Source organism: Bison bison, unplaced genomic scaffold (assembly GCF_000754665.1).
Source record: "Bison bison bison isolate TAMUID 2011002044 unplaced genomic scaffold, Bison_UMD1.0 scf7180017864525, whole genome shotgun sequence".
Taxonomy (NCBI): domain Eukaryota; kingdom Metazoa; phylum Chordata; class Mammalia; order Artiodactyla; family Bovidae; genus Bison; species Bison bison.
The window spans coordinates 12,564,615-12,581,566 of record NW_011495076.1 but is presented as its reverse complement, the minus strand read 5'-3'; the positions used below and the strand labels follow the sequence as shown (position 1 = coordinate 12,581,566).

Here is a 16,952-nt window from a genome sequence, read left to right as displayed (position 1 = left end):
ATGGCGCCCGCACACGGAGTCTGACCTGATGCGGACGCAAGGGGGTTAATATGAACGCCTGTCTCGTTGGAATCTGGCTCTGGCTCCCTCTACTCTTTACCTGGCTCAGCCCTGAGGTCAGCTCTTCATGGTGGTAAGTCCACGCGCACGGGCGCCGAGGGATTTTGGAGATGGGAATCGAGACCGCACTGGTCACATAGATCCTTCCCGGCGGCGCTTCCTCGCAGCCGTGGCAGTCACGGATTCCGACCCGATCCCAGCTGCTGCCCTCTCCTATCACCCCTTCGCTTTTCCTCGGAAGGCCATTCCGGCTTTGACAACTCCAATCCTTCCACCACTACCGCCACCCACTACACACACATTGCCCCTCAAACGAGAGCTCGGATGTTTGGTTTATTTGGATCCAGCTGAGTGACAGCAAAATCGGGATCTTTTAGACAAGCGCTAGCCGGGTCTCTAGCTCCACTAGCAGAGACGTCTGTGTATGCGTGCGCACGCGCGCGCGTGTAAACTCACCTCCAAAACTACAATCGTCTCCCTCTGCTCCCACCCCGCAAAACCCTCAAGGTAAACCGACGGGTCAATTCAGGCAGGCGCGAGCCGTGGAACCCAAAGCGTGTGATTTTGCATTATCTCCCGTCCTTCCACATTCCTAGTGCTTCACCCCAGTGGGGCGGAAGAACATTTTGCTGCCCCCAGGTAGAGACTACCACCTTAATAGAAAGCTCCAGAGGTCGGGGACTCTAAGACGTTACCCTGTTCGAAACCAGTCACCTCAAAGGGTAACTTTGCTGCTGTCCCTTTATACGGTAATCTTCTATTTTGCAGAGTAAAGGAACTTTGAAACCTAACAGGTTATCATCCTTAAATGTTACAAGGGGAGAGGCTCTCCCCACCCACAAACTCTTCTCCATCTCCTTCTGATCTTGAGAAGAGAGAGTTGAGAACTCTCTAACGTTTTTGCACCTAAAAACTTCAGACCAGACACTTAAAACTCGATTTAGAAAGATCGGTTATCTGTTATGAAGTGCTTTTTTTTTTTTTTTTTTTAAGAATCTGGCAAAAGGAATCTTGGCCAAATGAAAGACTAGAGCAGGAAGCTTTAGGAAGACACGAGCTCTCCAAAGAAGCAAGGCAAAGGGTTGATAGGAAGAGGAGTTCAGTTCCTTCCTAAGCTGCTTTGAACAGAAAGGCGTTTAGCCTTGACATTGCTGACACAGGATCAAAGATTGATTTATCAGAGTGACCATTTTTCAATAAAATGACTATTTCTGTTTCCATGGGTATATAAACATTATTTACTGCCCAGGCTTTTTGTCACATTGTCTCTCAGCTGTCACTTAAATATATTTTTGGGGAGTCACAGCTGTAACGATTTTATGATCATATAAAATAATGAAAATACAAGAAAAAGACATTCTCCTTGTTTGATCGCTTCAAAAGACACCTATGGCAGCTTGGGTTATATAAAAGGTACCTTTCTAAACATTTCACAACTAATAGAGAACATCTGGGTAGAGATGATGATGTAATTTTTTGTTAAAGTTTCTTTTCAAAAGTACTTTATGAAGCTATAACACTGTTTGATTCTTCCAAACATTTAGTATCCTTAATAACAATAGAAAGATTTTTTTTCCAAGGGTTCTCTATAAAAGTCAAAAAAGAGCTGGAAAATGGAAATATTTAAAGGATTCTTTAGTAGGAAAAGAATGGCATGTCTGTGCAGAGAGTGTAGCATCAGATCCCAGTAGGTGCTGATTAGACAGTTTCTTTAAGACACTTAAACATCAGATCAACAAAATGGCAGTGAGGAGCTTCTAAAGGTCTACTTCCTCCAAAACCAAGTCTGGACACACTGTATACTGAGATCAGAGCCTTCTTGAGAAAAATGTTTTCCAAAAACCTGTTGGCCCTTCCCCTCTCACCCCATTCCTGGACTGCAGACCTCGCCTCTCCCACTCTGCCCAGAGCCTCATCTGGTGGCCTTAGCTTCGTGGCCAAGAAACAGTCAGCACTTAGTTTTGGGGTGGCTTCTACCAGATCACTTACCACACCTGCCGTGCCACTTCTCCAGTGAACTTAAGTTTAAAAAAACAAAACAAAACAAATTTTGCTTTCTAGTATCCCCTAAAGGATAAAGAATTCATATTTGAAATGCTGTTTTGAACTGTTCCCACTCCGGGGAAACACCCTGCCAGGTCTTGCTGTTCAGTACTCTCCCCAACGTTGGTCCTTCCTAGGTACATGAGAGCTACGAGTGGCTCCTCCAGGGTGATGTGTGACAACGTGCCAGGCCTGGTGAGCCACCAACGGCAGCTGTGCCACCGACACCCGGATGTGATGCGTGCCATCGGCCTGGGCGTTACTGAGTGGACGATGGAGTGCCAGCACCAGTTCCGCCAGCACCGCTGGAACTGCAACACCCTGGACAGGGATCACAGCCTCTTCGGCAGGGTCCTGCTCCGAAGTAAGTCTCACCTTCACACAGCTCATGGGCTCTGCCCTCACATACACACACCCTTATTTGGTCTTCACAGCCCCTGCCCATCTTGTCTTGCATTCTGTTCAGTCGAGAAGCTTGTTCTGTTGGGTGCCATTGGCCCTATTTTACAGATGTGGGCTCGAGAAATCAAGAAGCTTGTCTAAAGTTTTGGAGGAGGCTGATCATGGGTCAGGATGCAGTGTTCCTTGGCTCTGTCCATCCATGTCCCTTCATAACCCTGCCTGTCCCTCCAGGTTCAGATTTTGTCTCTAGGAGAAAAGGAAGCAACAGCCACAGAGCACTCTTGACTTTTAAACTCTTCTTTCTGGGACCTGACCCTACCAGAAGGATTTAGCAGAAGATTGGGAAAGAATGCCCACATCTTTTATTGGCCATAAATGGTCATTGTTACAATAACAAATCAGTGTGATTGAAAAGCAGAGAGAAACCTCTGCTTGTCACCTTTGACTTCCCATTCAGCTACTCAGTCTTGGGTCACTCTGTTTCTGAACTCCACCCCCCCACCCCCACCCAGTAAACTGTAAATTCTGTAAGGCAGGGACTCATTCTGCCTTCTCTGCATCTTGCTTGTATCTCATATGTTGTAGGCAGCACTCATTCATTGAATGGTCGAATGAATGAATGGATAAACTTGCAGTGAGTACCTATTCTCCAGGTATGTTTTAGGCAGAAAGATATTTATGGAAGGTAGGGTGAGACCCATGAATACATCAAGGTAGACCTTCGAGATATTGAAGGTTTGGTTCCGGATCACTAGTCACTACAGTAAAGCAAGTCACATGAATTTTTTTGGTTTCCCAATGCATATAAAAGTTATGTTTAAATTATATATATGTGTATTACATTATGTATACATGTCTATTAACTACTGTAAAAACAATGTACATACCTTAACTTTAAAATACTTTATTCAAAAAATGCTGTCATCTGACAATGCAGGGTTGCCATAAAGCTTCAGTTTGTAAAAAAAAAAAAAAAAAAAAAATCACAGTATCTGTGAAGCGCAATAAAGTGCAATAAAATGGGGTACGCCTGTGGTTTCTTTACTTTTTTTAGAAAGCACATTGAAAATTATATAATTACATAATAAATGTTCTGAATGTGGAAAGTAGCTCACTAGCTTATATACAAGCAGAGAAAATTAACTGAAAATCAAATCCTATTAAAAAAAAAACAAAAAACCCATCCCTTAACCTGGCCTTAGCAGTTTCTTCAAGAAGCAGCACATCCCATTTGCTACTGGGAAATCTGACTGAAAACACAACAGTCTATGTGTGAATCGCAGAAACAGGAAGCTTTCCTCTTGTTTTTGCCCACCGCCCTCCCCTACCCCCTTCCTAAGAAAATCGTTCGGGCTGTGCACTTGGTAATGCTTAACAGAGGGTGTTTCTATCATGTAATCATCATAGCCCTAGGGTTTTATGAGGCCAAATGCATAACTGAATGTCTCTAAAAATCCCCCAAGGGCGTAGTGCTCTCACTCTTAGTGTATCCCTAAAGTTAATTTACTGCGATATTCTGCACTTTTATTCTCTAGTTTAAGAACTATATTCTTCTGCATTCCTTTTGGAGTTTCGATATGACATCGCAAAATTTTTGAAAGGATGATAATAATAAATTTCAGCTACATGGAATTTTAAGACTTCACCTAGATTAGTTCACCAGTGAATCAATCAAAGTGCTGGACCTTGTCAAAGAGAGTTTGCAAATATCTGGCACAAGAAATCTTTGCATATATTATGTACAGGCTCTCGGTATTTAAGATGTATTAGGAGTGTTCCTTTTCAAAGTTCTCACAACTGATTACAAATTATAATGACTACAAATTAAGAGTAGCTCTCATTTATAAAATGATCACCTATAGAGTCTGTCTATGAAAATCCATTAAGATGTCTTCATAATCAAAAAAAACCCTTTAGATCACAAATCAAAGGAAGCAAGTTTGACCACTGATCCTAAAGACAGTATATCTCCCAAAGCTGGAGATTCATTCATAAAATACTTTAACTTAATATTGGCAATATTGGTTTCTTCAGAGCTGTACTGTGGCTGAGAGGGGAAAGGTAATAAATAGAGAAAGCATAACAAGTTTGACTCAATCTAAGGCTTCAGGTAAATTAGAGATTATAACTGTATTTCCTTCAGATTTCTTTCATATGAAGCCGAATGCTCTGCCAAAGCACTCAAAACTTAGAACACTCATGCTACACAATTTCTTTCCAATCTTCATAGAAGGCCAGATTTCTTCCTGGACATTTATGTAAACTCCTGTGACTGTCAGTGATGATTTTGTGTTGGTTATGGGAAGGCTGAATTTGGCCTAAGGTAGCTTATCCTGGAAATAATCACGAAATTCCAATGAAGTTATCCAAAGAGTTTTCAATTAATTGCTTGGAGGGAAACTCACATCTTAGAGTTATAAAGAAGCCTCCTTCGGAAACCTAAGTGTTCTCATAGATGAATAGGAAAGGCAAAGGGCAGTACCATATACGAGGAGAACCTAAAAGTTACTAACATACCCCGTGGTCACAGAGAAATGGAGAACATTTGCTTCTTTTTCTTCAGAGAACAAGAGTAAGACCAGAACGATTTTTAGGAACTTATGTAATTTGCTCATTGAACTGGCTGTCCCCAGACATGCGCAGAGAAATGTAAACAAAACTAGTAAACTTAAAAATAATCCTACAAGAATTTGCATATACCTCCAGAATTCTAGAGTAAGCCTTACACAAAAAAAAAGGTCATTAGGTAGCATCCTTGCGTTTTTTGTGTTTTTTTTTTTTTTTAAAGCAAGCATTTTAAAAAAGAGCTGCATAATCCATAGCCTTCCAGAAAGCCTAGCTTCTAATGTTTTGCCCTCCCAGTCACCTATACTAGCCTATACACTGAGTAAATACTGCTTGACTTATCTCAAACCAAAAATTAGAGAAACTTCAATAGTAACATAATAGGAAGTCTAAATATCACCATTCAGATTTGGATTTTGTTTAATATTGCAATGGCTTTAAGCAGAATCAGTTTTTCTAAAAGGCCTAAGATCAAAATTTATTTTGTTACAAAGCCAACTCTTGAAATGTGCTACTATTTTGCACATAGCATTTAAGTGATTCATCTAAGACACTTAACTGAAAACATCTTAAGGCTGTATCTACATGATACCAAAACATCTGGAGGTAAAATGAAAAGTCATTCCATGTGCTATTTTTTTTATTTAAATAAACAAATATCTAACTATTTAGTAATGAGTTTGAATAATAAATGACACATATTCAGAAAGGTGATGGTTTTGCTTTGGAAATTATTTCTGAAATGTAGCAGATTTTGAAGGATTTTTTTTTCTTTCAGCCAATAGTCAATGTACTTGTTTGCAAGTTAAGCCAGGATGCAGTCTATGAGTAAGCAATTCATTCCTCTACCAACTTGCAAAATACTGTCTGGTCACTGACATTCTATCTTCTGGATCTTCCCTAGCTTTCCCCTAAAAGACCACCTCCTAAAGTTTCTCTTCTTTCTCCTTAAAAAGTAAGATTAGTGCATAATAGATTATGCATTTGAGAATTTCCCCCCATGTGATATCTCTAAATGTGGGCACTGAACTCCAAATTCAAAACCAGGTTTTAGCAGACCAATGGGATGACTGTGGACAAGGTATTTTCTTAAACAGTAAAAATGGGTAAGATAAAAATTTTATTTATCTGAAAGCTACTACCAGAGATTAAGCCACATCTCCATCTATTAGTCATCAGTTTTTACAGAACATCTCAATTTCACTTAGAAAATCATCTGTGATCCTTATAATATAATCTGGAATCCTAAAACAGCTCCCACGACCATCACATTTCTCTCCGGAGAGCACTACCTGCTACCTATGGCAAATATTCATATAATTGATTCTACTTAACTTCAAGGCATGATTGATTCCTTTTCTTGGTTTGTTTGATGATTAGAGGTTTCAGGGGAGATTTTTTTTTGAAGGCTGAGGTAAGTGCCATTTAATATGGTGTAGATACGTTTTCCTGATTTTTAATAATGAGACTAGCAGAGCAGATATTGTAAGGGATGTATAATAAATTTTAGCACTGAATGACAAACGGAAACAAGTAGGGCTTCGATGCGAAAAGGTGGTTTGTTCTCCCAGCTGCGTGGTTCAAAAAGTCACACTCGTTTTGACATATTGAATCACCAAATGGCTCTCCATTTGCTTCCTTGCATTGGCATTAGCTTGTTCAGCTTCTATTTTGATTGTTAATATATTTGCTGCAGCAACCATTAATAAAAAGGCATGCTAATAACAATGAAATACAGCTCCACTTGAAAAATGAGGTGCACACAGACCCTAAAGAGCCTTATATCTGTCACTATACCACAACACCGTGTTATGAGTTACTACAGATTATTAAAATAATTTAATGTAGTTATTGCACTGAAATATGTACCTTTCAGTCTGTAAGTGAAAGTAGCCTGTGCTCTAATAAAGAACAATTCTAAGAAAGCACCCCAAAGGGTTCTTGCCCAGGTCTAATTATAAGCGGTAAATTTGTTTCCTTCCAGAAAAACCAAAGAAAAGCTTTTCACTGTCTTTCACCCAATACCAGTGATTAGCGCAGGTGTTCCAGAAGAAAGTAAATTCATCTTAATAGTTAGATGCAGCATGTAACTCAAGGATATTGCATATTGCCTCCAAAAATCTCTCCCTTACTTGCAAGTTGATGCCAAGAGGGGATGGCATCCCCTAACTGTCTTCCCACCTCAGCCCCTAGATTACTTTGAATTCAGCATTTCAGTAATAATCATTTACATGCATCTGAGTGTCCTCAATAATGCCTGGAAGGTTTTTTCCAGGAGAGCTGTAGTGGTATTTTAGAATACCAAAATATGTTATGAAACGACAGAATTGTAAAATTCAGACGGTATGGTGTAGAGGAGGCAACGAAGGCCTAGACACATTTGTCTCTTCTCTTCTGGGACACATGAGATTCTAGGTTAAAGAAAGCACATGTATGAGACTAACGTGTGCAGGGCGGGCTCCTGCTGCATTTTCTTTTATACTCTATTTACTTTAAGGATAGTTGTTACACAGTTATCCAAATTGACAAAGGCTTGTAATAAGTGCAATGATTCATACTCAAGAGCGAGCTTTGGCTCTAGGAAAGAATTCTTCAAGAATACTTTGTCAGAGGCAGAACAAGTATTAAACAGCCATCATGTGAAAGTTATTCACAACGAGCCATTCCAGACTACTTTTAAGAACAGCATCTTTGTTACAGGTAGCCGGGAATCTGCGTTTGTTTACGCCATCTCTTCAGCTGGAGTTGTATTTGCCATCACCAGGGCCTGTAGCCAAGGAGAATTAAAATCCTGTTCCTGTGACCCAAAGAAGAAGGGAACCGCCAAGGATAACAAGGGCACTTTTGACTGGGGTGGCTGCAGTGATAACATTGACTATGGGATCAAGTTTGCCAGAGCGTTTGTGGATGCCAAGGAAAGGAAGGGCAAGGACGCCAGAGCCCTGATGAATCTTCACAACAACCGGGCCGGCAGGAAGGTATGGGCTGCGACAGTGCTCACTGTGTAGACTGCATGGCCTTATAATCACTTAAGCCAAGCTTATCTTAAACTTTCCGAGAGTTACAAAAATGCTTCTCATCACAGCTTCCCACTGTCCCCCAGCCCAGAGCTGTTTGCTCTAAAGAATACCACCGACTGGGCTGAAATACCCCACTCCACCTTCCCTACCACAGCGGAGGTGAAAGAGTCCACCCACCGCTTTTGGCAGTGTGTACAGTCAAGTGTCTGTGGTCTCTCTGCATACTGTACCATGTAGTACAAGACAGTATCTGTGGCTGAGGCTAGGGCTGCTTCCCACATATGGATGGGACAGCGAATGCTTGTATCTAAGGGGTGTCAAGACCAAGAATATCTTCTCTCAAACTTATCATGAAAGCAGCTCACCAGGCATGGCTTGTTGGCTTCTTCTAGATTCAGGGAGGCTCTTTTTAAAACCAGACCCCAGTTTCACTCTTGAAAGCCCCACCTTGGGTTTTCTGGTACTGGATGAGTAAATGCACCAGGGGAAGACGTGCCCCCGAGGCGCTTTGGCCCCTTAACCGCTAGTCCTGCCTAACTTTTTGGGTATCTGGTCAGTATTCATTCCCTAACCCCTATTTGTTAGATGAGGAAACAGACCCTCCAGAGCTCAAGGTCACCTGCAGAATCACAAGAAATGTCAGGACTAGAATTCCGGTTTCACCTCCCAGCTGCGGGGTGGTTTGGCCTAGGATTAAACCATTTTAATGCCAAAGATCAGTCCACTGATGAATCATGTTTGGGGATATGGTGGCATGACCGGAATAACAAGAGAATCTGAATGCTGCATGTTAGGGCTTTGTGTAAAAAAAGCATAAACCAGTTGGGCTAATCAAACACTCAGTCAGAACCACTCTAAAATAACCTAATTGCCAATGAGAAGAGATAACCATAATTTGTCTTTTATCAACACAAAATAAAAATGTGCTTGATATTAATATGTAAAGAAAGATCAGCATAAAATTGAAAAGTCCCCAGGGGGGCTTTAATAGGAAAAAGAATAGAAAAGAATGCAGATCTGTTTGGTTGAAAACCCTTTTACTGGGCTCACAGAGGGAACAGATCGCATTTAAAGGAAGTTGGAAGGAAAGAAGTCTTGCTTAGCACATGGAATAAGATGAGTGTGACCTGAGCTGTTTACAAACAGTACCTTCTTGAACTTTGAAAATCAACATCCTTTATTTTCATGAATTTATGAACTTACAGTGACTGCTGCCAAGAATATAGACTACGGTTGTGCAATCCTACAACTATTGGTAATTACTGTTTATGCAATGGCTCAGATAAGGAAAAATTTACATTGACCTTTGTTTTGACATTGATACCACATGTATAGGTTATAAAGTGTGGTGTCTTTGATAGGAGAATGCTGCTCAATTATTCAAGCACAATATACGGATCTCTCAGACTATCTGTACAGATAAGAGCATATGGTTATACACTGCATCCAAAATAACATTGACTCATCAAAATAAATGTTAATTTTGCTTAGTAGGTCATTAGATATTGAATGTTTCCATTCTTCAAGACAATAGATCTCAGCTATTATACTGCAGGCTCTGAATCAATATGACTTTTAATGTAAATCACATGATTCCTCACTGGGTAGAGGTGAACAGCTGTCAGACCTCAGATATTCTCCTGCCTACTCTGCAAAACTTAGGAGGCTACTTTTGATCGGAATAAAAGTGCACACACTGACTTTTTAAAATGTGGCTTTAATTAATGGTGGGTGGGCAGACTTTTTCAAGGAGATGCATGATGTCAGTGAATATGAACTTTAATGAGAGTAAATGTATTGAGATAAACATGCGTCTCTAATTCTCTTCTTGCGGTCATTAGACCCCCAGCCTCGGCTCCCCCTTCTTACCAGCAGAAGGTCTGTGGAATCAAAATGAGAACAGGCTGGGCTGTGTTTGAAGGCAAACCTCCTGAGCTAAGCCTCCAACTGACCTGGCTCTAGTAAACCCCAGCCTCCAAAGCTGACAGCAACATTGATTCATTTGTTTTTTTATTCTTTGCTTTTCAGTATTTCCCAAATTGTCCAATATGAACATTTTCTACTTTTTTAAGTGGGGCTGGAGGGGAGGAGTAGGGCCAATACATTTTAAAAGAAAAGCCATCTATTCCAAGATTGTTCTGTTTAACCAACGCTACGCATGAGAATTCAACACTGCCATCACAACAGGCCTTAACTTTCCCCTAATATTTGAGCAGTTTAATTCCTTTATTATAGCAGCTGGTTAGAGCACCCTCATGTGTCTCTGTGCTGTAATATCATTTTAGATCTTCTGTGCTATTATATCATTTTATTTTCATCACAGCTTCAACAGAATTTGTAATGATGTTTTCCTGAAACTCATCTTGAGTCTAGTTTTCTACCTCCAAATAGGGCTATCAATAAGTCTTGAAAAGATAAATCTACCTTGTTCAAAACAAACATTTTATGACAAAAGACATTCCGTAGCTTCTCTCAGCAGTTCTTTTTAGATCTAAAGAAGCCATGCTATGAAAGCTTGTAAATTGCATTGTAAGGTAGGTTAAGGTAAATGACAAGTAAAAGGTACTTGGTTGATATCCACCACTTGTTTCCTCTCACGATCCAGAAAATGGCTTTTAAATTAATCCACTCTTTCTACATGAAGTAATCCCAACTTCTTTTACGTTTCCTGAGAGAATGTGTCTCAAAATAGTCCATGTACCCAATCAAATACTGCCCTTCAATCACTGGACATTTCCATAATAAGAGAGGAATTCCATAAAGATATTTTCCCACAAAAGTATTTCTTACCATAGTGAAGATGGAACATAGGATGTGAAGCAAGACCTACCTTCATTTTAATCCTGCAATACCAATGGCTTGGTGCTGCTGCTAAGTCACTTCAGTCGTGTCCGACTCTATGCAACCCATAGACGGCAGCCCACCAGGCTCCTCTGTCCATGGGATTTTCCAGGCAAGAGTACGGGAGTGGGGTGCCATTGCCTTCTCCGATGACCAATGGCTTAGATCACTGAATTCAGCTCTCTCAGATGTAAAAGGAATTTCAGAAGGCTATGGAAAGACAAGGAAGGGAACAGAAGTGGCACATAGTAGGTGTTTAGTAAAAGTTAGTCCCCCTCTTCCTCCCTTAGTGATGTGAAGGTTATCTGTAATTTGAGGTACAGAATCAGGCACAAATCCAATTTGAGCTGGTATTTAGGATTCAATCTGATCTCTGCAAGTACCCAGAGACTCATCCTCAAATACAGTCTGACATAGTCTTCCCTAGTGTACAAAAGACCATCAAAACCCTTTGTAATTTGATTTCTAAAAACCCCCACAGGAATAAAAAAAATAGTATTAGTATTTTTGTTTTTCAAATAAGGAAACTGGGTCTCAGAGGGATCAAGTGGCTAACACACAGGGGCACGCAATCGTGGAGTACTGGGCTTGGGGGTTCAAAGCCTCTGCTTTCACCCTTTTGTCTTTACTACCTTTCCGTATTGTCTCTGTTGAGAAAGATAAACACACAGTATTTCTGTATTAAAAAAAAAGTAAAAACAAAAAACAGTAGCAGTTGCTGCCCTTGGAAGGTAGTTTACTCATGATTTTCCCCCCTTTGTGTGTGTCCTTAATTTCACAAGTCTTCTAAAGTGAATATGTATTATTATTTTTAATAAAAGGGAAAACTTTGTTTTAAATGCCAAAAACATAACTTCTAGTCATCATGAGCATGCCTAATGCAACTCGGCCTTATTTGGTGGGATTCCCAAAATTTCAACTCAAGGCACAGCAAGTATGTGCTGTTGGGTTAAATTTGGGGAAAGCACTGTTTCTGGTACTATGGCACATGGAGAAAAGAATAAAACAAAGTTCTGACCATAAGAAACTAAACCTGAGTCAGGGAGACAAGTGAAATACAATTGCGAGGAAGCGCTATACTATATGGTAGAGCAGAAAAATCACCCAACAGAGCCAGTCAGTTGAGGAGAGAAAGGCTATGTCATAAAAGAGCTGGATATTGGAGATAAAGGTTTCCCATGACTGAGATAGGGCAAACGCTTTCCAGGATGAAGGGCCTCCAAGTCACAGAAAGATGTGAAAGCAGAAAAAAACATCAGAAGTGAGGAATGACAAGGGTCCCAGGGGAGCTCATGACTGAGAATTAATACGGCCTGAGGCTTCAAATCGGAGTCATGGCCAGCTGTGGAGAGCCTCAAATGCCATGCTGAGATATTCAGATGCTGCTGTGAAGCAACAGGAAGGTACTGAACAGGAAGGTGCTGAACAAGGCACCGGGGGAGATGTTAAATACTTAAGTTCTATCTCTATGGATTGTTAATTTCTCTAGAGTCCACTTTAAAAGAATGATAGATTTCAAAATTCAAATCTCCTGGTTTGAATGAACAACTTAAAAAAATGGACTCACCAGGAAATTTATGAGACATTTTTACCTCCCTGAATTTTATTTTCAGCCTTACCTATACATATAAAGACTGATACAAGCTTCCTGATGAGTAGTAATTAAAAATTAGCACATGGCAACTGATGTTGCTATTGCTATTTATATTTTTAACATAATGTTTACATTGTTATTGGCATTTCTCTTATAGCTCAGGGAGTAAAGAATCTACCTGCAGTCTGCCTGCAATGCAGGGGACACAGGAGACACGGGTTCAGTCCTTGGGTTGGGAAGATCCCCTGGAGAAGGAAATGGCAACCCACTAGAGTAGTCTTGCCTGAAGAATCCCATGGATTCTGCCAGAGGAGCCTGGCAGGCTGCAGTCCATGGTGTCACAACAAGTGGGACACAACTGAGCCCGAGCATGGACGGACTTACGCTGTCATTAGCTCATTGGGGGTTCTCAGCGATTGACATCATGTTGACTAAGCAACATGCAGGCTGGGACCCTGAATTAGAACACTGGTTCTAAAACTTGAGCACAATCTTGGAATTAGAACACTGGTTCTAAAACTTGAGCACAATCTTCGACAGGTTACCTAACAAGGATCGCTACATAAAATGTATATACATATGCACCAGGTTTTAAGCAAGCCTAGAAGATAGGTATCATTATTATCCATATTTTGCATATAAAGAGACTAATTTCAGTTAGGGAATAAGTTCAACTTGTTTCCCAATTCCCACTAGAATTGAATTTATTCCCTAGCTGAAATTCAAACTTAACCTAGCCTCCTGTAATTTTTATTTATATATTTTGATAGCCTGTATTTTATATGTGAGAAGTTTGGAGGGTGAAGATCCAAAGTTTTAGTTCTCTGCCCTGCCAGGCCAGCACCAAGCAAGGTCAGTGCTGAGGAGCGGAGCACTGGGCCTGCCCCTGAGCTTAGCCCACTGGGGCGCGGCACAAAACAGATACTTCCCAGTTCTGACTACAGGAAATGCCTCCAAAGTCAACACAAATGGATACTGTACAAGATGTAAGCACAGCTTTACAGGCAAGTAAATCGTGGGCCTAAAAAGGCTTCCAAGAATAGATCCTATGATGCCACCTAAGATAAATAATACATAATGGTTCTGAACCAAGAGAACTGGGCGTGATGAAAAAGAAATCACTCTCTAAAAGTAAGGAATGTCAGTAGAAAGAAAAGTGATAAAACTGAACTGAATTAGAGCCAAACTGCTTTAACCTCCTATATATCCTCATCTTCCCCTCATGTTGAGCATTTTCATGAAGCCCAACTTTCACTTAGCACAGATTTATTTTCTGATTGGTTTTCTCCATTCATAAAATTAAATGCATTTTGAAAAATTAGATCAGTCCTTCCTGCCTCATCTCTGTCTTATTGGACCCCAAAATAGTATGTTCTTGATACTGTTGATCTTTTATTGTGTATGAATCAAAAACTAACCAAAATTAAAGCCCTGAAGCAAAGAGTAACTCTTAAGAAAATTGTTACAGTTCCAGGTAAAGTTCTATTATTCATATAAAATATTTTTTTTAGACTAGCTTCATTAGTCAGTAAGAACTATTATATATATGGTTAGTCAACAGTAATGTTCTTAAATTCCACAAATATAAATTCTACACCTTATATTTCCTAGCTAAGCCCACCCACAGGCACTGTTTTTAAAGAATGACAGTGCTCAAGAAATCACAGTGTCTTATTTAAGTTAATAAATGATTGCATAAGCAAATCAACTGCACAGTTTGCTAATAAATATTCCTTGTTTTCCTAGTTCCAGAGCATGTATGTTTGAAAGATATGTTGGTCTGGTTTTCACTCTCAGAGATGTGGACCTGTCAAAAGGATTTAATTGTTAATAAATGTACTTGGCTTTCAGCCAGTATCTGAAAATTAAATAATATGATTTTAATGTGTGTTTCCCTCAGGAAAATTGATATAGGACCAGAAATACGGTGGTTTTGTGGCAAACACCCAACTAAAAAGTGATGTGCTAACACTTCTTCAAATACTCAAGTTAAACTAAATAATTTAGTTGAAATATACAGCATATATCAAACTAAAATAAATCCTAAGTAGGCTTTCTAAGGCAAGGTCAGTAGTTAAGTTTCTACAGATTTCACATGGTATGAGGTAGACAGCCCTTTTTCTGATAGGGAGAGAATCAGTAGGGCATGACACAAGGGTCATAAACTTAGCAAAATGCAGGTACTTAGAAAAAAGACAACTCTCATGATGTACAAAGAAGTCTTATAAAGACACCCTGGCGTTGCTTGAGTTCTGTCTTCAGAAAGGCTGAGTTAAGAGACTAAAATTTCACTCTCCTTGGGAGAAGTTTGTCTTTAAAACTGTCAAAATAATTCTTTGTGGACTAATTTAATGTGAAAACACTAAATGCAAAAACTTTTACAGAACCCACCACTGAAACCAGAGTAAAGGAACCCCTCAGGACTTCATAAGAAAGGCTGGCAGAGTCAGACAGGCTTAGGGTGCATCCTGCCTCAACCATGTTGCCTGTAAGACCTGAGGCAAGGTCCTTAGCATCGAGGTGTCTCAATAGCCTCATCTGTAAAATGGGGGTGAAAACAGTATATGCCTCATATGCTTGTGTGGATTAAATAAAAGTGCTTAAATCAAGTGCTTAGCATAGTTTAACATATGCCAAGAGCCTAATGAATGTTATGCCTCGTTATTATGCTCTGACCTTTAGTTGGGACAGATACATATAAAACAGAATTATTCTGTTGCACAATGCATGTATTTCCTTCTTCTATACCTTTTTTTTAAAAAAACGTTCAGACTTCTGTTTCTGCGGTAGAGAATACTAATATTTATAAATTTCTTAAATTCTAAGAGTAGAACATAACTTCTGTAGACCTGAAGGCTTAAAATGCTGAAAGTCAAAGGTTTAAGGGCCATCCACAATCTACTAAGTAAAATTTTAGCAATAATGGAACGATGAGCTTATTGAAGATTTTTTATCAGGAAAAGTTACATATTAAGCTAAAATGGCTTCTACAGGGCTTAATGCCAAGAGTAATGCTGTCCTCAGCAGTCATAGTTATTCATCTTTTTAAAAGTTGTCATGTCAAATGAGGTTTCATGATGAGATGCCGCAGAGCCAACGCTGATGGCACTAAACAAGAGGTGACGGAGGGCGCTGGTGAGGAACTGTGCTGCTGCCGGGGGTATACAAAGCTATAAGGGCCGTGAGACCATCAACACAGGAGCCTACGGGGGCAGAAGGCGAAGGAAGTGGTAGAAGAAATCCTTTAGAAAAGGTTCAAGACAAAATAGGAAACAGGACGAATGTGTCATGAGGTGTGGCCTACCTTTCCAAAAGAAGTTTTCAGTATCACACACTGAAGACAGCAAGTCACTGTAATCGATTGTTTATCATGTTCTTTCTGTTATAAAAACAATACTCATACAAACCAAAGTAACAAACTGAGAAGTGCAGAAGTGTGTATCATAAAGTGAGAACATTTCCTCCCCTCACAATCCTTGTCTCCTTCCAGAATATTTCAAAGTACAATCAGATGCAAGCCTGTGGATAGAACATATACTTTTTTACTTCTTTCTCCCTCAGATCTCATTAAAATCATAGTAATGGAATAAACATGGCTTAAACCAACAATAAAGAGAATGGTCAAAGAAATGAGAGAACTCAACAAATTTCTGGAAATTTATGGAAAGGGAATGAAGAAACTGTAACTGATAAAGCAGGGTGGAGAAGCCTTCAGTCTAGCAGAATAAAAGTAGATGAGGAGGGGGAAAGAAAGCAGATGAGGAACATGGAAATCAAGATGCCCTGAGAAAATTTCAGATACTAATGAGCACTAGAGAGAAGCAGAGGTTCAAAAATTGGGATTAACTGAAAAACCCACTGGTGGCATAAAGAACCCCATCTCCTCCCCTTTACCACTGAACAGAACTCCTAGAAGTCTAGCATCAAATCTTCTAGGCTTTTTGGAGTTATAGTCCCCCAAACAGTGTCCTACCTAGTCACTAGAAACCAAACCTCTGGTCCACAAGCCCTACCATATAACCAGATTCCTAAATATCTTTTTATGACTTCACTCTTAAATACGAAGAAAATGTCCAAGAATTACCATATACTTGATTAAATTCAGAAGCATAAAAGAAAAAACAAAAAAGCAGTACGTCAGGGATGAGAAGAGAAATTTTTAAAAACCAAGAAGATCCAAGAAGGTATTTATATCCATGAACAAGAAGAATGGATGCTTTCAAAAAGTGACAATTAGAAAACAAGAGAGAACTTGGAAGAGAAAGTCAAAGAAATCCCCCAGAAAGTAAAACAAAAAGCCCAAAGGACAAATAGAGTCATAACATCACCTCTGTTTCCCACTTGAGTTTGAAACCAGCTGAAAAGTGGACAAGGGAGGTAGATATAAGGAGTAACAGCAGCTGCTGCAGGATGGGGGGGGGGGGGGG

The 16,952-nt window shown here is 39.9% G+C and overlaps 1 protein-coding gene across 2 annotated transcripts in view; it reads left to right on the top strand.

The window, feature by feature from the left end:
- The window catches only part of WNT2 (wingless-type MMTV integration site family member 2), a 44,564-nt gene that overhangs the window by 228 nt on the left and 27,384 nt on the right, over positions 1-16,952 (top strand). The window contains exons 2-4 of one of the 2 annotated variants that reach the window (XM_010831221.1): positions 1-133; positions 2,241-2,467; positions 7,771-8,048. In XM_010831221.1, the coding sequence (XP_010829523.1) occupies positions 51-133; positions 2,241-2,467; positions 7,771-8,048 (588 nt within the window). In that variant the 5' untranslated portion in view covers positions 1-50. The remainder of the gene's footprint in view (positions 134-2,240; positions 2,468-7,770; positions 8,049-16,952) is intronic. The other variant, XM_010831220.1, reaches the window with a different exon arrangement.